At 32.9% G+C, this 27,943-nt stretch overlaps 2 protein-coding genes across 2 annotated transcripts in view; both read right to left on the reverse strand.

Annotated features, from left to right (window-relative positions):
* Positions 1-18,572: 18,572 nt before the first annotated feature.
* HELRODRAFT_170388 (hypothetical protein) lies at positions 18,573-20,993 on the reverse strand (the record flags this gene model as incomplete). Its single annotated transcript, XM_009016219.1, has 5 exons — positions 18,573-18,633; positions 19,385-19,467; positions 19,863-20,056; positions 20,187-20,469; positions 20,943-20,993. 5 exons carry the CDS (start codon positions 20,991-20,993, stop codon positions 18,573-18,575), a joined length of 672 nt encoding a protein of 223 aa, XP_009014467.1.
* Positions 20,994-23,745: 2,752 nt separating this feature from the next.
* The window catches only part of Syt15b (synaptotagmin 15b), a gene marked incomplete at both ends in the record, with an annotated part of 5,583 nt that continues 1,385 nt past the window's right edge, over positions 23,746-27,943 (reverse strand). The window contains 4 exons of the mRNA XM_009016220.1: positions 23,746-23,870; positions 26,230-26,415; positions 26,606-26,729; positions 27,222-27,410. Coding sequence (XP_009014468.1) covers positions 23,746-23,870; positions 26,230-26,415; positions 26,606-26,729; positions 27,222-27,410 — 624 coding nt within the window. The remainder of the gene's footprint in view (positions 23,871-26,229; positions 26,416-26,605; positions 26,730-27,221; positions 27,411-27,943) is intronic.

Genomic DNA, 27,943 nt, shown 5'->3' on the forward strand with positions numbered 1-27,943 from the left:
TCTGCGAGTTGAAGTGTGACGATGATGAAATAAAAATAATGACGTAGTTAATTTAATTAAACTATAAAATGTAGATAGAGTTGATGACCAACATTTTTGAAAAATTAGAAATAAAAACAAAAATTGATAAAAGCGCAAATTGGTAACTCATCGTGAGTTATCGTATGAAGGCATAAACGATGGCGTAGAAAAAATATCGGCAATTCTGACGACAATGGTGAAGAAAGAGACATACTTAACAGCAAGCAACTACGCGGGGTACAAAGAACAAAAAAAACTTTCTAAAAAACAATTAGGTGTATACATTGTCACAAACATCCGGACAACACATAATACACGCTAATCGGTTGGGCGGTCGAACGTGTCCATTTTGTTAACAAACCTATTGCTCGCATAAGTTGGCATGTTTATACACACACACACCACACACACACAGAGACAAACACACTAACACAAGCAGACCCTTTAAATCTTTTTGTTATTATACTAAATAATATTTGCATATCAAATAAAGAATAAAGACGAAAAATTTATATTTAAAAAAAATTAATAAGCCTGTAAAATTTGTCTGTCATTTTTGTAGACACACAAACTTATAATTCACGCACGCACAAACACACACAAATATATACACACGCACGCACACACATGCATATATTTTATGTGTTATACACCGGCATACAGTATATGACATGCACGCACACTTGAATGCACACACATACACGCATACACACACACCACATTGAAGTTATAAACGAGCCACAAAAAGCAGCAGCAGCAACTACTATGGCTGCCGATATAAGATGACACCAAACAAGTGCCATGTCATAAAATTTTTTGCTGCTTCCGAAGCTCTGGAAAGATTTGTAATCCTCTTTTTCCAGGAGAGAAAAATTATTATTGTTATTACTATATTATTTTTTATATTAATTTATGTTCCTATTTATTTTTAATTATTTTGAATGTATTTTTTAAACAATTTAAACAAATTTTTTATAAACTAAATATATTTTTCTAAAGAATTATAAAAAGGTAAGGTTAGCAATAATAATAAAAATCATAATATTATTATAGGTATTATTACTAATATTGCTGCTTTTTGATGACGAAAACGATAATAATAATAATAATAACAATAATAATGATAATAATAATAAACACTTTCCACAACAGATAAGTGGGATTTAGATTACAATGGGGGTGTCTGAGTGAGTCGAATGAAGAACATCTCCCAACGACTCCTCGAAAATTCCAGCTCCCATTCCGATGCCCAGAAAAATTTTTTAATTTTTTGCAACTAAATTTTACTTAAATAACATTATTTAACAAAAAATACTTTAAAAAACACTTAAAATTATTTAATATAATTAAAATCAGTTAATATAATTATTTTCTTAGTAAAATTAAATCGTATTTACGTTTCAAAACATACTGAAAGAAAATTATGCTGCGATTTTACTGATGTTGTTAGCATTTATTTTCAGTATTAAAGATGACCGCATATTACTAGCCACATATTTATTTTCTAGAAAAAATTATCTTAAACAAATTTTAAAGAATAAATGATAAAAAAACATTTTAAATTTATAAATTTCCCTGATCCAACCGAATCCAACTGATTTTTAGTACCATTTTTTACATGTCTATTTTTTCATTTCGTTAAAAAAATCCAAACTTTTTTGTGTGTACTTCTTAACACACATCGAGTGGAGAATTAAAGACCAGACAAACAAACAAAGTCAATCCAAACAAAATCAATCAATCAAACAATCAAACAAACAAACAAGCAAGCAAACAAACAAACAAAAAAAACAAACATGCAAACAAACCAATATTAAAAACAAGTTGAATAAACCATTAAAAATACCTTAGGGGAATTCCAATTCTTCTACCATGTGTTCTATTACAGGATGTATTTGTGTGTATATGAATATATATATATATAAATATATGTGCGTGTCAGTACGTACATATACGTATGTATGTACCTATGTAAGTATGTATGCTTTTTGTACATATGTATACTTAAGTGCATGTGAGATTTCCAGAATGTATGTGTGTATTTTCGTCCACATGTTCATTAATAGACATGTGTACTGTGCCAGAGATATGTGTGCAAGCACACAAACACACACGCACACACACATACAAACACACGAAGATGCAGAAGTAATGGAGGTATGGAAAATCATTATTTAAACTTTTTTTCCCTAATTAAAAATGTTTCCAGGCGTTAAACGATGGAGAATGAATGATGATGATGATGATTTGATGATGTTGGCGATGATGATTTGATGATGATGATGATTTGATGATGTTGGCGATGATGATTGGATGATGATGATTTGACGTTGATGATGATTATGATTATAATTTTACGATGTTTATCACCACGGTTATGTAGGTAGATGATATTAGTGAACGTGATGACGATGATAATAACTTTCATTACTACAGCTGCTTCTACTGCTTCAACTACTACTGCTGCTATTACCACAACTATTATCACAACAACTACAAACAACAACAACAACAACTACTACTACTACTACTACTACCACTGATGATGATGATGTTGATGATTGTAACGATGACGAAGAAGTTGCGGATAAAAATTAATGACGATGATGACTTGATGAATGAAATCCAGTTCTTCAATGTTTTGTAATGATGATAACGATGATGATGATAATGGCTTTGTAGTGATTCATGTTACGAAATGATGATGTTAATAGATGACATGATAATATAATGATAATGATGATGATGTTAATGATGACGATGATGATGATGTTAATAAAGATGACGACAAAATGATGATTGATGTTATTGCAAACGATGAAGTGATGATAATTATGATAACATTTTCACAGTGGTGACGTCACTCACGTTATTAATGTTTCCGCTGTTGAAAAATAGCATCAATACAAAAAAAATGACATCAACTAATGCAGTAAATATGGACTGCATTCACATCCAGACAGATACATAAGACGTAGACTCGTAATATCTATATCTACTTGAATAGCATGGCATATCAATTACAACTAGCGACGGTACTGTTACCTAAAGTTCGATTCTTATCGTTCTTTTGCAGCTTAGCGACACTTCAGCACAAGGTGGCTATTTTTACGCCATTTCATCAGGAGAGACTGATTATTTTCAAATTCTCTCGATCAAATCTATCTCCACTTCAAATGAAATCAAGACTTCTATTCTAGAGGAACACTTCTACTTTAGATTGAACCTCGAGTTTCCTCTTAATCTGATCGTATTTTCCACATTCAGTTAATATATGCTGAATATATTCAGGTAATTTTTTTTAAACAACTCTTCTTTTCTTCACTGTTTCTAAATAATCCGCTTTTAAGTGTCATCAAGCTTTCCTCAACAACAGCTAAGACTTGCAAGAAATAAGTTATTTCGTTTTGAAACTCATTCTAACTTGTTATTAACACTTTAATTTTGATATTATGCCTATATAATGCTATGCGCGCTGCAAGTCACTGAGTTGAAATACAAATTTGAAAAAATCAAAATAAAATTTTTTCATGTGAAAATAGTGGAAGTCGAATTAATTTTTCTATATGAAATCGTCGTCACTAATTACATCTTTATGACATCAACTGGGCTACTGAGCACGTTAAAAACAATAAAAAACACATTAACACAACACTGATTAAAACAACACATAATTACAAGACGATATCCTAACAATAATAACATCAGTGAGATAACAACATCATACAAATAAAGCATCAGCAGACTAACAAAAACATTGAAAAATTAGAAAAACAACGACACACCAACAACGACAACAACAATAACAATAACAACGACAACAATAACAACAACAATAACAACAACACAACAATATAGCCCCAAGGAATTTAATCATGCTAAAATGTCTCCATCGTCAAATTCTGATGTGTGCCTCAAGCTATCGGAACAACTCGTACTCAACTTTTTGTTGTTGTTGTTGCTGTTGTTGCTGCTGTTGTGGTGCCGGTAGTTGCTGTTGTTGTTGTGCTAGCAGTGCTGTGGTGCCTGTGGCTGTTGTGGTAGTGGCTGTTGCCGTCTTGGTGGTTACTGGCGTTGATTTTGATTTGATGTTGATACTATTGTGATTTACGACAGCGTTGTTGTTGTTATGGTTATTGTAGTTGTTTCAACAATGCGGTAGTTGTTGCTGTTGTTGTTGATTTTTTGATAATAATAAATAAATATATATACATATAAATAAATAAACAAACAAATAAATGATTAAACAAACAAACAAATAAAAATGTGAATGTGTCTAATTATAGCGGTAAAATTAGCGAGGTCGTTGAGGATTGACGCGTCTAATGATTAAAAAAGCATTTTATTGTTATTATTATTATTATTGTTGTTGTTGTTGTTTGTTTGTTGACGTCATATTAAAAATATTCCTCTTCTTCTTCCTTTTCTTCTTCTTATTATTATTACTATTATTCTGATTATTATTGTTGTTGTTGTTTTGTATAATAACTTCATGTTAATAATTTTGTTGCTTAAGTTTGGCTGAGAATATTCCTAATCGTAATGCGTTTTGTATCAATATTATTATTATCCTTATTGTTGTTGTTATTATTGTTGTTATTATTATTATTGTTGTTGTTATTATTGTTGTTATTATTATTATTGTTGTTGTTATTATTGTTGTTATTATTATCATTTCTGTTTTTTCTCCTCTGCCACAAGCCACGATGAACAAACCAGGCTGTCATATTTTATAGAAGAGCTTTTTATATTCTCCAGCCAATAATAGTAATAATTACAACTATAATAATAATAATAAAAATACTATTTTTACGCTATTAAAATAATACTATTAAAATTAATTGGTATGAACACTATATCAATCGATAATTTTTATGTATGTGTGTTATTATGTATGTCCGTGTATGTGTGAGTGTGTATGTGTGTGTTTGTTTGTGTGTGCGTGTGCTTTTGTTTGTGTGTGTGTGAGTGTATAAACCTTTGAACGTATATAGCCATTGGTGGTGTTTTTTAAAGCAGGCAGATATATATTGTGCCTTCTGCAGTTTTAATGTTTTGCATATGAATCGAAGGAGACTTGCTGTCACCAACAGTGTTTTATTGTTGTTGATGTGATTGGATTGTTGTTGTTAAGATGTTTTTGATGTTTGTTGTTGTTTTAGGGCGCGGTTGTTTTTGATGTTGTTGTTATTGTAGTTTGTAAAATTAATATTTATTTTTTGATTATGTCTTAAACTGTCATCGTAAAATTCAACACAAATAACATCAACACCTAAATAACTACATCAACAGTAGCAACAACAGTATCAACATCAACAACAGCAACCACACAACATCACTAATACTAACAACAACAACAACAACAATACTAATACTAACGACAACAACAACATGAACACTAACGACAACAACAACAACACTTAAAAGAACAGCAACATCAGCATAAGCAACATCAACAACAACAACAACAACATCAACAACAACAACAACATCAACACTAACAACAACTACGTCGACATAACGCATAAACCCTTGAGCAAGGCAAGCCCGTAGGCTACATGGACCAAAACAAAAATATAATTAGATTTTTGTTTCTAATCTCATCATCACTTATGTGGCGTACATACACTCTCACACACACACACACACACACACACAAACAAACAAATACATCCATCCATTTATACCTACATCTAAACACACACACACACAAACACACAGACATACATACATGCACAAACAAACGTATGTATATACAAATATACATGCACAGACAAACGTGCACACACACACACACACACACATATATATATATATATATAGACAGACTTATTTATGTATGCATGTATACACATACATATAAACATAAACCTATAAACACACAAACTAAATTTATAAATTTGCTTTAATTAAAAATGAATGAATTTATTTATTAGTTCATTTCAATTTTGTTCATTTTTTTCCATACTAACTAGATTAATAACATAAGATGATATTTTTATTCAACAGTTTTTTTCTTTTTATTAAATTTTATTAAATTAGCATTTTTTGTTAATTTTATCCGAGTGGTTTATACTCTTTTTTTGAAAAAATGCTAATGTTAGGCGCAGTTTAATCTGCACTGAAAATAATTAAAAATCATAATGTAAATAGGAAATAAATACAACATACACACTATAATATGAAACATTATATTTGATAACAATAACAGCAAGGATGGCAACAACAACATCAACAACAACATCGTCAACGAAAACATCAACGGCAACGGTGACAACAACAACAATCCCAAACCACACAACCACGACACATAAACTGCTAACAACTGCTATCTATAACAAACTGCCAGCAAAACATCCCAGACTCTGTGTGAATTATTATCCGCTACAGGTTATTCGTACATTCAAACAAACATAAACACAGACACGTACTAACATGCTCATACACGCGCGTGCACAAACACAGAGAGAGAGAGAGAGAGAGAGAGGGGGGGGGGGGGGGAAGAGAGAGAGAGAGACACAAACAACAAAACATAAACTACTTGGTCAAAGTTTCCAATGAAGAAGTGTAGATGCACCCACCGACATCAATATGGACAGGGGCAGTGTATCGAGTGGGGGTTGCCGGACAGGGTACCCCGGTGATCTTGTTATAAATAGAGCTGGGCACTGGTGACGTCATACTGCTGACCAATGGTGGTGAAGAAGTTGGGCTGGGACTGGCGGCATTGTCCAATAATGATCGAGTGGGTGGGACTATGCGTTGCAGTAGGAAGGGGTTGCTAATTATGGCTGCCCTCATTGCCCTGTTTATTCTGGAATCTGTTGTCGTTGCAGCGGTTGTAAGTCTGTGTTGATGGGTTTCTTGATGTTTTTGATATTTATACGTTAATATTGTTGTGCGATGGTTTTAATGTTTTTGTTTCTTGACTGATAGCGATCGTTGTTAATGTGTTTATTAAATGTGTGATGTGATATGGCGGTTGTTCATTCAGTTGAGTTTTAGATCGATGCTTTTCTGTAAGTTCAATTTAAAATTTAATTTTAAAATAGTTTCACAGTTAAGTTGATTAAAACATTAAAATCAAAAAAAATTAAGCCAACCAAAACAACGTTAATAAATCTCTACTCACTTCTTTATTAAGCAAACAAAAAAATATTTATAATAAATTTATTAAAAAAAATATTAATCAGATATAGTTAAAAAATTCGGCCGTCAGTCAATGAAAATATCAACACATTTCTTTATATAGAAGTTGCCCGCATGGACTCTCTTCTCATTGGTTCCACATATATATATATATATATATATATATATATATATATATATATATATATATATATATATGCATACATATATGTATATATATATATATTTCTCATAATAAATTTACATACATTGATACAATATTTCTAATAATAATGAACGCTAATGATGGGCCGACTCAGCATATATTAATTTTCTCAACTTCCGTGTGACTTGTTACTTGGCGTTGTTGCTGTTGTTAGTCCTGATGGAATAACAGGAATAACAACAACGCTGATACTTTTGAAACAAAATTACGTAATTTTACGTGTTATTTGAGGTTGAAATATCACATCAATACGTAAGACAAGCAAATACATACATGTATTAACAACCGAAGAACGGTATATAATTCTGTTTTGACGTATTCACAACACACGCACATACACACAAACACATGCATGCATACTTACCTACATATGTACGCACATAATTTTGTAATGCCTAGGGTATTATTTAGGGTTCATGTACCGACAAATATCTAATTAATTACTCACACACACATATATACACACACACTTAAATATATACACACACATATATATATATATATATATATATATATATAAAATGTAAAACTATATGCGTACAAAATTTACATACGCATTTGCATTCCAAACATAGCGTTGAAACCACATATGCTCACAACACATATATAACAAATACGTACACATAAACAAATGTTTATCTTGAATTACAAATATTTAAATAACATACGAACCAAACAAAAATATCCACTTGTAAACACTTACGCACACGCACACATAAACACACACACACATAAACACGCACGCACACGCATAAACGCACACGCACACATAAACATGCTCACACACGCACACACATACGTACTGGTGTGCAAGCAAAAAAGAGAAACATATTTAACCTGAAGTCTTGCTTGAAGGGGCTATTGGAGATTAATAGATCAACTCGACTTACATCTTTGCATGTAAATAATTATGTGTGTGTGTTGTGTATGTGTGTATGAATGTGTTTGTATATGTGTATGTATGCATGTATGTATGACTGTGTGTATGTATGTTTGCATGTGTTTTTTTGTTGTATTTTCATATTTTGTTTGTAAAAATGCAAGTCTTGATTCATTTTTTTGGTATATTTGTATTTTTTTTATACAAAGATCATCAGTTTGTATTCTGAATGTTGTGTTTGTTTGAAATGCTTATTTGCTTGCATTTGTTCGTTACATATAAGTATGACGCACACACACCACACACACACACAACACACACATACACGTATAAACACATTGATAATGATAATTATGATGATGGTAATGATTATGATTATGATGACGTTAATTATATCAGACGAACGATAATGATATCATAATTTTGAGAAGCGTTATTCATATATAATTTGATTTGTAACGAATAAGAATAATAATTCTGCGAAAATCTACTCACGATAAGAGAATGAAAATGAAGATGTTTATGGTGGTGACATTATAAATAGAAAGAGAGAGAGAAAGAGAGAGAGAGAGAGAGAGAGAGAGAGAGGAGAGTGCAACATTGAAGATAATGATCAATATTAATCACTTTTTAAAATAAAATATGGAGTGATGATGACGATTGATTAATGAATGCTTTCAAGGTAATAATGATAGTAATAACATGACGATGATGACGAAGATGATGATGAAGATGATGATGATGACGATGATGACGATGATGACGAAGATGGAGACGAAGATGATGATGATGATGATGATGATGATTGCAAAAGTTTTCAGAGACAGTTTCAAATGTAATTACAAAGCCCGCCTCTGGCGGTTCGAGTTTTATTCTGCCTGGTTCTGTTTCCCATGTTCGTACGCCTATGCATACGTACACACACACGTACACATGCATGCACACGTACACACGCATGCACACGTACACACGCGCGCGCACACATATTACTGATTTAAAATTTTCAGTCACACTTTAAAAATACATATACTCTATTATACATAGGCTTACACGCATTTATACATGAATAAATGATACATTTAAACACACGCACTTAAACAAAAAAAAATTTCACATACATTCACAGAAATAAAAACACAAGCAGGAACACACACGCAGGAACACACACGCAGAGACACACACGCAGAGACACACACACCCACAAAGAAATGCACACAGAGACAGAGAGTCACATACACTCACACACACATGGAAACACACATACAGACATGGAAACACACACACACACACACACACACACACACACACACACACACACACACATGGAAGCACACATTCACGCACACATGAAAACACACACATCCAAACACAGACATGGAAACACACACAGACAAACTCACACAAACTGTTGTGCGAAGAGGCATGGGACTTTCGGGATGATTGATGCTGGATGGTCAAACCCATAACCACATTAGAACACAGCCCTGCATTAAACAACACAACAAGAGGCGACATAACAAAATATAACACAATATAACATAGCATGTGTACGTTTGTGTGCGTATGTTTGTTTGTATGCATGTTGTGTGTTTGTGTGTGTGTGTGTTTGTGTGTGTGTGTGTGTTTGTGTGTCTGTTGATAAAAGTTGATGAAAATAACCGATTGCAACAGAAAATTTGATTTATTTGTTGCTCGGTTATTTAATTGATTGTCATCTGGTGGTTAAAACATAAATAGTAATAATAATAACAATAATAATAATAATGTAAACTCTTTTATTATTCAGAGGAAACCAGTAAAATCAAAAATAGTCAAAATAAAATATGTCAATAAAATGTTAAAATTAAATATTGTATAACGTAAGATAATTATAAGATAAATAAATAATAAATCAAAAATGATTTAGGTAAAGAAAAACAAAAAAAAAAATTATAAAAGCGTATTCTACGTAGCTCGTCATTCAGTGAAAGAAACACGAAATGAGTACAACGAGAACAGATTAGTTCTACATTGATTCATTCCGTCAAATTTCTATCACAATAAACAGCGTATGATGAGGATATCGCAGAGTTAATAAGACTATTATAAAATTGATCAGACCAAATAATGTCGACCAGCGACAAATCGAAACAATTGAAAAAACCTAGCGGCGAAATTTCGAACGTGTTGATTATTATTTTTAAATGTTTTAAATTGTCAAGTAAATTGTTATGGAGGTTATTAGAATATTTGTCCATTTTATATTGTTTTGAATTGAAAAAATTAGACTCATGGCAGACGGTGAGCTCCAATATTTCAATTGTGTTGTCACGGAGTAGTGCAATGTCGGGACGAAGTGATTTGAAGAGACACGACAGTGGGCGGATCCCATCATAAACGACGTCTGCATACATCACAACCTCTGGTCCTGCGCATGATTTCAATTTTTCTATTATTATATTTAGAATATTGTTATGGCGTGTTGTGTATCTTTTTAATGCTGCCACCGAGCTGCAGTTGGATAGGACATGTTTGTTGGTTTGCCGAGCATTGCAAAGTGTACAAATGGCAGAAGACGATTTTCCCCATCTAAATAGATTAGCATTCGTTGGAAGCTGTTGAATAAGGCCTTTCCTAACAAATTTGAACAGTACTTCAGGAAGTTTGGCGGTGAACCTCGACCAGTGAGCAATTCTTACCGTGATTGTTGTTGTAGTTGAAAGTAAACGTTGGCTTCGGACCATTGGGTCGACGTCTTGGGTAGTTTGGTACCCGGCAGAGTGGATTCGATTGTGTCACTGGCCGGCTTTGATGGAGAAATTGGTGTTGTGCGACTTGATTTGTGAGACGTTTGTTGTTCCGGAGGTGATGCTGTGTCGTCAACTTCGTTTGTTTGGTTATCCTTTAGTTGAATTTTTTTATGCATTTTGCATGAGCGCTGGTGCATAATTAACCCTTTCCTGCCTTTGCATCCTTTTCCGCAACAACATGTTATAATATTATTTTCTAAATTTATTGAATGCTTGTCCACAGAATTGCCATTATAAATATCAGATGAAATGTTTATGTTTGATTTAACATTTGAACGAACAACGTTGTTGTTTGAATTAGCAGTATTTTTAGTACACCTCCAGGAGTGTTTATTAACGTTAACGAATGTTTTGTCGCAATGTGGACATTTAGTTGAATTAACAGTATAAATTGAATTAATTAAAATAATTAAAATAAAATATTTAAGGTTAATGAAATTTAATTTTAAATGTATCGCCATAATCCTCTAAATTTTTCAAGACAACAGAATCTATTTTAAAACTAATTTGAACGACTTAAAATCAAAATTATGCTTAAAAATAGTGAGCTGAACGTAAACGTCCAACCCTCGTATTATTCGAGCAATAATACGTTGTAATAATAATAATAATAATAATAATAATAATAATGGAAACTCTTTTATTTCAATCAAAGTCAATCTAATGAATGGAAGAAAATAGAATAATTAAAATATATACTAATGTAATAATATCCAATAAAACCACAATGCTCATTACCTATGACAAGTGCAAAACGGTAAAATATTCAAATTGGTTACGGATTGTTTCTATCGCAATAAATGGCATACGTCGATTTAATAACTGTATAAGTTAATTTGTTAATAAAATTAAAAAAGCCAATCGGGGTGATTTCAAATGTTTTCAAAACAATTAAACTGTTTTTAAAGTCAGCCTTTAAACACAATTTCAAGTTATTTTCGTATTTCGATTGTTTGTAATTTTTTGATCTTATCAGATTTGTTTCATGGCACACCGTTAATTCGATGACTTCAATCTTGTGGTCGCGCAAAATGGCGATGTCTGGACGAAGAGTGTCGAACAGTTGCGATATTGGCAGGACTCCCTCCGAGACGATATCAGCGAATATCCGGCAGTCCGGCTGTCGACATGTCTTTAACCAACTGACGATCTCGGATAAAATTTTATTATGACGTTCAGTATATCTTGCTAACGCGACAACAGATCCACAGTTGGACACAACGTGTTTGTTAGTTTGTTGAGCGCCGCAAAGAGGACATAGGGAATCGTGTGTCTTTCCCCATCTGAGCAGATTGGCGTTGGTCGGCAATTGCTGTATAAGATATTTCCTGGCAAATTTGTAGAGAGTTTCTGAAACCAAATCTAATTGTTTTGACCAATGTGTTATTCACGATGGTGATATTACCTCTGTTACTGATTTAACAATGGAACCCTGGATCCGAAGCGACACAACATGATTCCAGTTGGCAGTTATCTGATCTTCCTTTAAATGTTTTAACGAATGAGTTGTTGTGTCTGTATCTGATAATAAATTGTCCACCATTTTGTAGTCTATTGATGTTTCCCGCCAGAGACAGCGAATTTCGGTTCGTTTTGAAGTAATTGCGGAGTTTTAATCTCATTTTTAACGCAGTATCCCTGAGTGAAACAATATTATGACCTGCTGTCTTCAATGGTAGCCCTAGAACCTCTGATACACAACCGCTAATTGGCATCGTTAGCCAATAATAATAATAATAATAATAATAATAATAATAATAATAATAATAATAATAATAATAATAATAATAATAATAATGATAATAACAAAACAACAAAGTTCATTGTTTGTTCATAGTTTGTTTGTCAGCAGAGAAAAAGCATATGTTTATAGGGTGCCTCAAAATAGCATGAATAAATTCAGGAGAAATTATGCTAGGTTAAGAATATTGAATGCGGTGATAATAATGTGATAATACTGATGCGATGATGCTGATGTGATGATACTGATGTGATGATACTGATGTGATGATACCGATGTGATGATATCAGATGTTATGATATTAATGTGATAGTGATGTGGTACTGATGTGATGATACTGATGTAATGATACCGATGTGATGACACTGATGTAATGAAACCGATGTGATGATACTGATTCGATGATACTGATGTGATGATACTGGTGTGATGATACTGATGTGATGATAATGATGACGAAGATGGCGGCTAAAAAGTAACGCATTCGATTCTCACTTGAGGACAATCCAACATATTCAAGTAGGTGTAATATGGAACTTCGACTAACTTCATTTCAGTTTAAAAAATGATGATGACGACGACGATGGTGATGATGACAAATGATAATAATTATTAAAATAATGATGCCGCTAATGACCGTGATGAAGACGCTAAGTGAAGTTGATCACAATGATGACGACGACGACGATGAAGACGGTGATGAAGAAGACGATGATGAAGATGATGAAGATGATGACGATGATGATGATTAATGATGATGTTAATTACCAACAACACACGCCGACAACAAAACTGAGCAATAAAAACAACTGCACGGATCAAGTAATTAAGTTTATTGAACAATTAGAATAACTTCAATGGAACATTCCAGTCTGCAGGCATCCCACCAAATTATACCAAACCGCACGGCATTTTACCTCACCATAACACACCACACCACACCGCACCACAACACACCACAACCCACCACACCCCACAAAAAACTTTACAAATCAATATTTGCATCTAAGGAATATATACACTTATAAAAATTAGTAAATACCCAACCAAATACCAAAATACACAGATATACAAGAACGTATATATACACATATGGCGGGTACTAAATAGCAAAAAATTTATTAAAAAATTTCCTCAACTACTAAAAAACAATTGCGCCTTTCTGTTACTTCTCAGGGAAGATGAACATTTAAAATCACAAGTTGTTATAAGATTTTGATTGATTTATATTGAAAAATTGTAAAAAAGGCTCTTCTGAGTAAATGTATCAAATTAAATTATCAGGTTGGTCTCATCCTTATGGTGTAACTGAATCGATTATAGGTTGATTAAGTTTATTTGTGGCAGATGCAACCGATGAAGATGCTATTGACATTTACTATAATTTACTGTTACTACTGCTACTGCAGTCACCACTGCTACTGCTGCTGCTGCAACTACTGCTGCTGCTACTGCTTCCGTTACTACTAACCCAGTAGCACCATTGAAGGAAGCATCGAGACAACCAACGCATAAAATTACCATAAAAAATAATTTACGATGACAAATATTATAGATTTCAAATCTGTTACTCCACCTTCAAACGTACATAAAAACACACACATAAAAACAAACTCACACACACGCACACGCACAAACACAATTAGACTAACAGACAAATGCACACATAAACAAAATTTCAAAGAGTCGCACGCAGAAAAACAGAATCTCTACACTGCATTCGTTCCTTACGGACACTCATCTAATGCTTCACGCACACGCACACCACACACGCATACACAATACACATACACACAAACATATACACACACACAATCATATAGACACATTTATACACACACACACAGGCATTTTATATACACGTGCATTCACATAGACATACACATACATATATAAATGCATTTTTACACACACACACACACACACACACACACACACACACACATGTGTGGGTGAGTGCGTGCGTATTAGCAGATCCATACTTGAAGTCACACGCCAGCCAGCCTTTGCAGTTAAAAATTCATAAAAATAGAGCAGATAAAACAAAAATAAAAACCAATGCAAAAATGTCTACCTCACACGTACATATCAAATCACGCACAAGCGCACACGCACACACCTACATATGAAAAGCGTACAAAAACACAAAGGCACATATATTGATTGACACATACAAGAATCACTCATTCAACAATTGATCAAAACATCCTTTACACTCACAGACATATTCAGACACACACGTACGCACACATATAAACACGAACACACAATTGTTTACACACAATCATACGTAGCGCATATATCTAAATACATAAGCTTTATATAAACACAAACATACACGCGCGCGCGCACACATATATATTGAAGCACACATACACTCAAAAAATATAAACAAACTTACAGATATACATACACATAAACAAAAATATAAACAAATATACACATATACATACACATAAACAAAAATATAAACAAACAAACGTAGCGATACACAGGCAGATAGAGAGACAAATACAGAAAGGCAAAGGACAACGTTATTCATGGAAAACTTGGAGTGCCTCAAGCAAAAAAGAGCGCCTCAATTTTCTCATAGATCTTCAGGCAATACATTTATGACTATGCATATATGCGTGTATGTGACTGTGTATGTGTGTGTATCTGTCTGTGTGTGTGTCTGTCTGTATGTGTGTGCTTGCAATTTGTTTGTTTGCATATGTTTGTGCGTTATTACACATCTGTTTGTTTGTGTGATTGTGTGTTTGTTTGTATTTTTGTTTGTATTGTAAGCTGCGAAGATTAAACATTTTGAATCATATATACAATTATAAGAATAATTTTGTTTGAACATGCATTGCATCGAGCTTACATGGAAAAACTTTCAAAACAAAAAGGATCAACTGAAGGATATACACCCAAACATGAGAACAAACACACACACACACACAAATTGATGTGTTTCACACTGTGAAACACATAAACATGTAGAGACAGATCAGCTTGCTCACTTCGTATATTCATGTACAAATGCGCAACTATTGAATAGTTGATTTATGCATGTACAAATACAAGCACACATCTACAAACGTGTTTGTGTACAACACGGAAACGAAATTGTATTTGCTCTCCAAGGTTACGCACATTAAACCCACACACATAAACATGAGAAATCTTACAAATGTATGTAAAGTCTCAAGAGTGTGTGTATGTGAAATTTCATTCTATGTATATATATAACATCTTTCAAAATACGTACTCTTACCGTGTGGAGAATGATGAATGCGGGCAAACATTACGTATCCACATCACAATGATTCATCTACATACACAAAATCGCAATATTATACAATAATTAAATCTATGCTAAAACAACCGTCGTTATGCACACATGTGAAATCTACTTCACATATATGAAAGGCACACACATAGACACCTACAAACACACAGAGAGTGACAGACAGACACACACACACACACACACACATACACACACACGTTAACGTAAACACATAAGCAAATACGTAGAAAAATATTTATTAAAATCATCGACTCGAACATAATTATTTGCAGGCCTTCGTGATGGAAACACACACACACACACACAGACGGACAGACACACACAGGCATAATTAACTGCACAGTCGCATGTTCAAACATCCCACCAGAAACACAAACACACAACCATACAGAAATAAACACATAAACACGCCTGTATCACAACACACTACGCAAACACACGCGCGCACACGTAAACACACACACAAACAAACGTTCACACGCAAAATGCTTGCTCAACAAGACAAAAAAGCACACAAAAACACACGTATTTTTGCCCATTGCACACACAAACGTACATAGACACGACATACACATATACAGACCCATACACACACATACACACACACACACGTACATACAAACACACGCACACACACAGACGAATGAAAGTGCAGTAGGCTGGTTATTTTTGAAGGGCTGGAGGCAGGCGGGAGGACTTAAGTGCACCTCGCAACTCTACAACGTTAAACTTCAAGTACAAAAAAAATAATACACCTAAGGAAACATTTTTAAACGTTAATATAAAACATTTATGCATTATAATATGTGTGTGCACGTTTGTGTGTGTGCGTATATGTGTGTACGTTTGTGAGGCAATCTGTGTTTGTGTGTGCGTGATGAAACAATTAACAAACTGTATCAATATTAGCCGACAGAATGATATTAAATTGGAAGAATTAGTTACTAATAAATGGAAGGGTATAAAAATACATGCAAGAATAATTAACATAATTAACTGAATGAATAAATTAATAAATAAACACATAGATAAGAACGTTTCCATTGCAATACAGTCTCACAAATCCTAACCCACAAGAGACCACTGATACGAACAGATAACAAATCTACAGGACCCCACCCAACCTGCTGATGAGGAATTAGACGGAAACTTTGAATAATATTTTTACAAGACTATTTCCGCCGTCTGTCTCACCAGCAAGTATCAGTACTATTTTAAAGAGGCTTGCAACGGCCTCGCGATTGTGCAACCATTAAGTACTGTTATAGCACTGTTATTGCAGCAACCGGATTCGATCGCAGAGATCCCCGTCCACCACATGCAACGTGTCACGCACTCTTCCACGTGTTGTATTGAAAATATTGGATTGGGAAAGAATTGTAATAAATGAATAAATAAATATTTGCGTATTTCCGTATGAATATGCGCAAACATTTTTGAACCTATATCTACGGTTAATCGTTTATTTCCCTAATTCGCTCACTCATTTATCTACTCGTGTACGTGCACTTCAGCTTTTGCGCGTGCATTTCTATGTGTGCGTGTTTGTACGTGAATCTTGGCGTGTTCAAGTGACTAGGCTTTTGTAGCCTAAGGCAACACAAGTCGTTTAAAGTTGAGCTTTTCAAGATTTGAAAAAATATTTTATTTCATTTTTATATTCACCGTAATCTTTTTTTAAATTTATTATTACTTCGATTACCTGTTACAAGGATTTAAAAAAACGTATGAGAAAGTTAATTAATTCGAAATTAAATTAAAAATTTAAAGAACTAATATGGCTTTGTCATTTGAAATGCTGGCAAGCTTTAGCAGAGAAAAACGAACGCAGTTATAAATAAATACCTATTCTCTTACAAACACACGTAACCGATGGACACATTCACACACACATATGCACACATTCATACACGCAGACACACATTCATACACACACACGCTCATGCAAACAGACAGAAATTCACACACGCACAAAAATGCACATAATCAACATTACACAAATTTATTAATGAAAAAATGTAGTGAAAATGAAACTGCAATTAATAGCAAAACAGCTAACTGAAAACGAACGTTGTAAACATGCAGATACGTTAAGAACATGTAAGCACTTTACAAGCAGGCAAAGACGTTATGACCAAGTAAGCACATATAGGAAAGAGTATATTTTGATAACATTTCAAATATTTTTGCTACTTCTGCCGAGTTTATAATGGTTCTTATGATAGGATACCGGTGCGAAATACGATGATCTACCGGTATTAATTAAAATTATCATCCAGCAAGCGTGAATTTATAACTGGAGAAAATCAATCACAATTTATGAACGTGTCTGTTACAAGCAGAAGAGAGTATGAACATTGTCAGTAGGTCAGCATGTAACGTCAATATAGAATGTGTCTAACGCGAACACACACACCACATACCACACACACACACACACACGCACACTAACAATAATATCATGAAAAATTAGAGTAGTGAAAAGTTTTATATTATTGTAGATTGCATCTCTGAATGAACTTGTCAATGATGGCCGATCGACTTGTGTTAGTCCTGTTTAATGGAAATGTAATAAAAAATAATTATTAAAATGTTATCAACTGTTTCAAAAGATTAATTGAGTTATAAACTGATCAAGCGATTTACAAGGGATCTTTCAGTTTTACTAACGATTCAAATAAATAATCAATGAAACAAAATGATTAACAAACAATTTGACCATAAAGTTGATTAATCATTCGAATGACAGATTAAGAATCCAAATTAACTAATTAAATTCACTTATCACTCAAATCAATCATCTAATTATCCAATTATCTAAAATCCACGAATTAACTGTAAATAAATAACCAACCATCTATCAAACTATTCAAGAAGCACACCACTCACTAGTAATAGAAGAATAGAATATAAACGACAGTACAGTTTAAAAAATATTGATTGGCATCGTATGTAATAGGAAAGATTAATCGATTAATAGATCAATCAATCAATCCATCAATCAATTAATCAATCAATCAATCAATTAATCAATCATCAGTCAATCAATCATCAGTCAATCAATTGCATGCAATGGAAAGGAACAAGCAGCAGATGAATACTACCAGTGCAGTAGTGAAGCCAGAAACTTTTTTTTGAGGGGCATAATTAAACTAAAAAAAGTTGACAACCTCATCTTTTGGTACTTTTATCTATTAAACAAACATTTATGTCCAGAAATTAACAGAATTTTAGCATGGGTGGTGGGTGAGAACAGTTTCAGTCGCAAAGTTCCACATCAGCTACTCCCCTAAATCCTACCCACCTGGACCTTTGAATCTGATCTAATAACTTCTGGAGGTCCTGCGGCTCTTTCTCTTTCTTGAAGACCTCAAAACTGGCTGTTAACTGGCGCCGAAATGAAGACGTATGAATATTAATTAGTAATTATATATCCGGTAACAATATTTTATAATAATTTCAAATATTATTATATTATAAGATTATAAAGAAAGTTTAGAATAACTTATCAATGTTTAAAAATATTTCATTATTAAGTAATTATTACCAGTCAACATATCAAAAGGTATATTTATATTTCGACAGCCATATGCAAAGCCATCTTAGCAGTTGACATCAGCGCAACCGAAATTCAACAGTCAATCAATCACTTTCCTTTCAAAATAAAAAGATTAAAAACTCCCAAAACATCCTACAAACAACCAATCATCAACCAGCCATCAACCACAAATCATCTAACAACCAATCAGAAAAAGTCACTATTAACCAATCAACGAACGAACCAGGGAGACAGCGCACTCGACTTCTTCGTCACTGGCCTCCTCTCTGAAACAGGTGAGCATGGCTTCGAAGCAGTTGTCGACAAGAGCCTTAATGAAGCAGACACCACCAGGCACGGGAAGAAGTATTTTGCAGGTACTGTGTGTTAACATGGAGACACAACCAAGCCAGACGTTCAACTGCTTAAAGTTCTTTTCTGGAGTTTTTTAAGTTATTTGTTTTTTTTCAGTTGTTTTTAATAAATAAATTAAAACATTATTAGTTTTTTAAAAGTTTATCTACAAAAAAATTTAAAAAAATGAAAAGAAATTCATACAAATCATTACCTAAATAAACTTTCCTAAGTCTAGTCAGAAAATCATTCCTGTATCGTTCGCCATCCTGAACATTCTTGATGAGCCAGACAATGAGGTCAACAGCCACGCTTGAAAACGACTTGTCAGCAAGCGACTTGTTGAATAAATCTTCAACGAATGCGTCCAACACTTCGGGCTCGTTCCTATTTTCCTCGAGGATGAATTGAATGACGGGTATCTCGTACTCCTTGCCATTCATCGAGAAACAGTTGATGATGTTGTGCAGTATCAAACTAGGAGGGACATCTACATCCTATAGTCAAGAGGATGATAAATTAATTATAATAATTATAAAATATAATAATTAATAATAGTAGCTTTTATTATATTATAATTATACAATTATTATATATATATTATATATAATTATACTATAACCACTTAAATTATAATATAATTTAATTATATTACAACATTTATTCATTAATGACTCATACTCTGTCTATCTATACTATGAGTTATAAAATAATAAAGAAAAGTGATAAATAACCTATTAAGTCTTAAGCTAATTACAATAATATAAATCTTCTACCTAAGGTTTACGCTCAAACATGTATGATCCATAAATTTTTTAATGAATTTGAAATTTTATTAATAACAGATTAAATAAATATTGAACAAAATTATTAATATATCAAAAAAGTTAAACAGTTTTAAATGATTAACTAGATAAAAACTAACTATTTAAATAAAAATCTTGAAAAATTGAAATCTAAAATAATTCACCTGATCATTATCATTGGCAGTTTTAAGAAAAACATTACCAGGAGAAGACATTTTTACCTTTTTTTTAATTTAGTTATTTATTAGTTAAAGTGTTAACTATTACATAAAAAGACTAAGTGAAAAATTAATTTAATTTAAATAATTTTAATTCAATTTTTTAATTATATAAAATTTTAATTTTCTAAAAGACAAGTGCAGTAAGTAGAGTGGCCAGAGGTAGAGTAGACAGACAGACACTGTTAAAAATACTGGTGAATGATTTTCCATATAATTTTTATTAATTTAATTTGCTAATGGTAAAAAATTCAAAAATTTTAAATCATGCATTTTTTTTCAAAAGGGAAAATTTTTTTTAAATTCTCCGGCGAAACGAAATCAACCGCACCGCCATAAAACTTTTTAAAATATGTGTAAAAGTTAATTCCATTTAATATTTGAACCAATGTCTCAAAATATTTTTACAATCGATTTCATATTTAATATATTTAATCTATTAATTAAATCAAATAAATCAATTATAATTATTAAATTGTTTGCGCATAAGATATTTTAAAATAAAATATAGTTTAATTTTTTAGAAATTTATTAATAACAATTTGAAAAAGTTAATTAATTGAATAAATTTTTGAAATATGAATGCTTGACAAGGGAAAGTTACTAAGATATGAACAATTCTTGGTGTTTGTATTTGAGGTCTAAGAATTAATAAGGATGACAAAAATATCATAAACAATTAAGCTTAATAATTATTATTAGAATAATAATTAATTATAATGCTAGTGTGACATTTAATAGTGTATTTAAATTACGAACATATAGGTAATATGCAAAGCTATGTTACACTAACAACTAAGTGTGTTTTTTTGTTAAGAGATACAATATTTTAAAATCAGAGATTATTATCTACCATTAAATAATGCAATTAAATATAAATTAATAGATATTATAAATAAATTAATATTAAATACAAACACATAAGCACACACACACACACACACAACCACACCTACCAATATCCAAATTTACCTTCCTCTAAATCAGTGATGGCCTCAGCAAGGTTACAAGATCGTTGTTATAAAATTGTGTAAAATATTTTTAGAACGTAAACTCCATCCATCTGCCTCGGACAGTCTGATGAATAACGTTCCTGTTAGCCTGATGACGGCACGTTTTCTCGGTGGTTTTGAAATTAGGATGGTTTCTTGTTTTTTGCTTCTGAACAGGTGAGCTCTCTCCTATTTTCTAAAATCCCCGACTTACGATCGTCTTCTTGTTTTCACTTCTTAGCTAGCGTTAAAAACTCTTTTGCTAAATCTGCGTTTGCTTTTTCTGGCCCTTTTCTCTGGAACTCTCTACCTCCTCTGACTACTTCTTTATCATCTACGAAGTTCAGAGCGGATCGCAAGACCCATCTGTTTGCAAAATTCACTGAGAAGCGCTGTTGAACATCGTGGAAACAGCGCTTTACAAACTAAGTGATTGATTGATTGATTGTACTTGAAAGTTAGAATTGTTTTTTTGCTCGCAGAGCCTAACCTTCAAGTGCTGCCAGTAAGACTTGTTTTCCCACAAACACAAAACGCATGCCGATTCATTCCAGTCCGGCAAAATAGAGCCTCATACAACTTAGTATATGAATGGCCGTGAATTTGTTGCATCTGAATCTGATCACACCAGCGCATGGGCCTAGAAATGGGACTTCTGCCTCAGCTCGGACGTCAGCTCGCCTCACATTAATCAAGATCTTCTCCACTGATCGCTGTCGGTTGACGCCAAGGGTAAAAAGTTTTAAAAATAAATGCATGTATGTGTTTATATATGCGTGTGTTTGTATGCGTGTGTGAATGTTTGTGTCGTTTTATGTATGTATGTGTTTGTTTGCGTTCGTGTATCATACACATTCTGGAAATGTTCGTACGTTCAATGGATAACTAGTTGCGTTAAACATCACTAGCATCACAATTTAGAAATTATCAAGCTTTGTATAGAGATAGATGGATAAATAAATAAATAGATATAGATAGATATAATATCAAAACATATGTAAATAAATAAATAGATATAGATATAATATCAAAACATTTGTTAATGATGAATAAATAAATAAATATTTAAATATATTTATATAAATGTTTGTCAATGTTGAACATCCACATTGTATTCACACCTTGCAACTGAGTTAATGTGATCACTATTCATTATCTTTGTCATGATAACAATGCTAATGGTGATGCTGGTGAAAATATTTTGTGGTAATAATGCCATGATAACAACATTGGAGATGATGATAGGATGATGATGACAACAATATTGGTGATGGTAATGTTGGTGATAATAATATAATGATAACGAAAATTGTATGTGATGATGGCTGGTTTGTTTAGCGTCGTTTATTTAAATTAACACGACCAGTTATGACAGCAACAAATAAACAGTTGAATATAGGTATAAATTTATAGGTACCAATAGGTACCAAGCTGTGATTAACTTAATTTATGAATTAAATGTTGAAAAATATATTTATTTAAGCGGCAATAACGAACGTAATATCAAAGTGTGAATAAAATTTGTTGGCTGTTTTAATGAAGATACCGCTAGCAATAACAATAATTAAAACATCAATAATAATAACAACATTAACAACAATAAGATTGTTAACTTCTTATCATAAATAAAATTGTGTTTACAAATTTCATTTAAAAAAACCACGCACACACAGACAAACTTACACACACACACACACACCACACACACACACGCACACACACACACACACACACAACTCACACACAAACACACACATTCAAGTAATATTATGCCAGTAGGTGATGTTTTCAAGTGGTTTCGTCATCACTTCATTCCAGTGTTCCAGTTCCTTACCGCGTGCAAACATGTAGGGCCCGATGACGACTCTTCCAACCATTTTATCTGCGGAGACATAATTAAGGGTTAGGACTATTAAAATTGATTAAAAGGTTAGAGATTAAAAGGTTAAAGGTCAATATTTTTTCTTATTTTTTCTTCAGAGGTTTCAACGACAAACACACACAGCGTATATGAATGAATAAGCGTGTAAACCACGCATTACACACATCGCATATGATAGGCGGGGATCTCTCGGCGATCGAATCCAGTCGTCGCAACAGTAGGACCAGGCGCCCTTAACCATTAAGCTATCACGCCACTTTTATTGGTATTTTTATTTTACCACTTCTACTGTTATTATTGCTATTATATTTTATACAAAATAAATTATTTTTATGTGATGGTTTAGAAAATTGATTCTGCTGAGATGTGCTTTTTGAGAAGGAGAAGAAGAAAAAGAAGAAAAAGAAGAAAAAAAGAAGAAGAAGAAGAAGAAAAAGAAGAATGTTTGAAGAAGGTGTTTGCATGTTGTGTTAGCATCAACAACATTTGTGAAACTGCGTAACTGATTGATGACCGTATTAAAATTAAAGTAGCTAATTTTACGATCTTTCATTCTTTCTTTATTTATTTTTTGTTCATTTTGAAATGAATAAATAAATAATTATTTGCAATTGTATTAAAAATAACAACAATTATGATAATGTGATAATAATAATAATAATAACAATAATAATAATAATATGCTTTAAGGTCAAGTTTGTTGTATGCACTTAGGTGATCAGTTTATGTTGAAAATTTGAATAATAATTGAGATTAAATGAAAGTACGTGTGTGTGCGCGTGTGTGCGCATGTGTGTGCGTGTTTGTGTGTTTAAGTACGTAAGTGCCTTTTGAGGTCATTTGAAATGGCAGTGCGTGGGTTTGGTGACATACCATCATCTGTCGTTGTATGTTGCTTGGTTGATGATTGTTGTTGGGTAGTTGGCTTGTTGTTGTTGATTATTTGTTTGTTTGTTTGTTGGCTGTGAAGGATTGTGTTCGTGTCTTGATCAGTTTTGATTCATTTTTTTTAGTAAATTTGTTGATTAGACAGTCAGTTCAAAATGCCGGTTGTCCGACTGAATGACTGCGTCAAGGATTTGTCTTGTTTAAAGTTGATTGTTTCATTGATAGATTAATCGATTGATTGATTGAATGATTGAATGATTGATTGATTGATTGATCGATTGATCGATTGTCCGATTGATCGATTGATTGATTGATTGATAGTCTGATTGATTGTCTGATTGATTGTCTGATTGATTGTCTGATTGATTGATTATGGTTGGTTCATTGTGATTGGTGATTGGTTCACTGTTATTGATTAATTGTGATTGGTTCATTTTGAGTGATTGTAATTGTTTCATTGTGATTGTGATTGATTGATTGATTGATTGGTTGATTGTGATTGATTGATTGGGATTAGTTGATTTTGATTGGTTGATTGTGATTGATTGATTGTGATTGGTTCGATGTGAGTGTGGGAGGAAGGTTCAATCTCGCGTGATTCGCCGCTCGATCAAATAAAATAAATTCTAATTATTTATTGCAAAGTCCTTTAAAGTACCTGAGAGAGCAAAAGAGAGAGAAAGAAAAAGAGAGAGAGAGAAAGTAGAGTAAGAGGAAGAGAAAGAAAGTAAGAGAGTAATAGAGAGAAAGAAAGAGAGAGAAAGAAAAAGAGAGAGAGAGAAAGTAGAGTAAGAGGAAGAGAAAGAAAGTAAGAGAGTAATAGAGAGAAAGAAAGAGAGAGAAAGAAAAAGAGAGAGAGAGAAAGTAGAGTAAGAGGAAGAGAAAGAAAGTAAGAGAGTAATAGAGAGAAAGAAAGAGAGAGAAAGAAAAAGAGAGAGAGAGAAAGTAGAGTAAGAGGAAGAGAAAGAAAGTAAGAGAGTAATAGAGAGAAAGAAAGAGAGAGTAGAATTAGAAAAAGTCAACAAAAGTAAAAATAAAAAAGAAACAGAGAATTATAATGATAATAATAAAATACGGCAACGAACGAACGTAAGAAGATGAAAGTGTAAGAAGATAAAATTTTGAAAAACAAATATAATAAACATGATGGAAAATAACCAAGGGATATCCATAGATAACAATGCCTGCAACGTTGTGTTTCACTATACATTAAAGTTGGTATGTTATACATACAAATATGTCATGAAATCAATAAAAATCTCATTCGCATATACAAACGCAACATTAAAACTATCACGACTGAGATACGTTACATTTGCAACACGTACACGCTCTGATAATTACTTACTTACATGCATTCACACGCTCGCACGCACGCACACACACACACAGTCAACACTCACACAGTCAACACACACACACACACACACAGACTCAAACTGTCACAAGGCCACACACAAGGACAACGCACCTCTCTGTGCATGCAGATTCTGAAAGATGGAAACGACAATGCAGACATTCATGAGTGAATTTTCATTTGGTTGTTTGAAAGAGAGTGACTCGTTGAACTTTGGATTCCTATCATCTTTGATCGTGTCCGTTCGCTTGCTTTTCACTATGCAGTGGTTCTTCATCAGCGCAACCTTTGCGTAAAAATCTGATGTTCGTTTTTTTTTTTATAAATTAAGCTAACATTATAGAGACGGAATGTATTGCGTGTGATCGATGACAATAAACATTGCAATCACCAGAGATAGTTCACACACAAAACGATAGTTTAAACAAATACCAACAAATACAAACAAATACCAATAAGTACAAACACAAACATGATGGGGCATACAAACTTGCATTCTTGGACTCAACAATCTTCTTGATGTTCCTACCCTCATACACGCCTACATTCAACCTTTCCGTGCCTGCATTGTAGGTCATTGAGATCAAAAGTTCACCCTTGTCCTCTGAACTGTTCTGAAGGTCAGTGTCGAGGTTAAGTATGATTTTATTTTGCCAATGACAAAGATTGATTATGCAAGCATAAGTATGCAAGTACAATCTAGCATAATTTGTATTTTTTGTTATGAATAAAATAAACAAGTGAAAAATAAGCTGAGAACATCAAAAATGATTTTTCAATTAACTTGATTTGATGGAATAATGGAAAACAAAAAAACCTGGACGACAACATCCATCCAACGTCATCCATAAATTTTATGAGTTGAAAGTATAAAAACGGTGATTCAATATTGCAAATAAAAGAAAGAATCAACAGAAACTAATCTACCAAAAAACTAAAACAAAGAAAGACACACTTGAACAACCAAATGCGGAAACAAAACACAAACAATTAGATCGAACAAATCAACTAACCAACCAACCAAACAGACAGACAAAAGACAGACAAAACAGTCAGACAGTCTGACAGGCAGGCAGACAGAGTGACAGACAGACAAACGAACAAACCTCAATACAATCATCGAGGTCCAAATCCCTGATGACGGTTATCTTCTTGCCACACTCTGCATTATCCGCCAAGACACCGGAAGTTTTCAGGGGGTAGATCACGTGACCGATGACGTTGTGACGTCGCAGACGATCTACGTCACATGCAGTTAGTTTGAGGATGCGTTCTTCAAAATCTTTCACTGGCACCTTTCGAATTACAACGGTGTCTTTATAAACAGCTGACTTATCACGCCTATGAATTGTTTTCACGTCACTTATCGAGTCCAAACTAGATTTCGCTCTCTACTTTTCAACGTTTTTGGCAGCTTGCCACGGAACATGTAGTGTAATGCAGTGTAGTATAGTATAGTATAGTATAGTATAGTATAGTATAGTATAGTATAGTATAGTATAGTATAGTATAGTATAGTGTAGTGTAGTGTAGTGTAGTGTAGTGTAGTGTAGTGTAGTATAGTGTAGTATAGTATAGTATAGTATAGTATAGTATAGTATAGTATAGTATAGTATAGTGTAGTGTAGTGTAGTGTAGTGTAGTGTAGTGTAGTGTAGTATAGTGTAGTATAGTATAGTATAGTATAGTATAGTATAGTATAGTATAGTATAGTATAGTGTAGTGTAGTGTAGTGTAGTGTAGTGTAGTGTAGTGTAGTATAGTATAGTATAGTATAGTATAGTATAGTATAGTATAGTATAGTATAGTATAGTGTAGTGTAGTGTAG

The sequence above is a fragment of the Helobdella robusta genome (genome assembly GCF_000326865.2).
Source record: "Helobdella robusta unplaced genomic scaffold HELROscaffold_18, whole genome shotgun sequence".
Lineage (NCBI taxonomy): Eukaryota > Metazoa > Annelida > Clitellata > Rhynchobdellida > Glossiphoniidae > Helobdella > Helobdella robusta.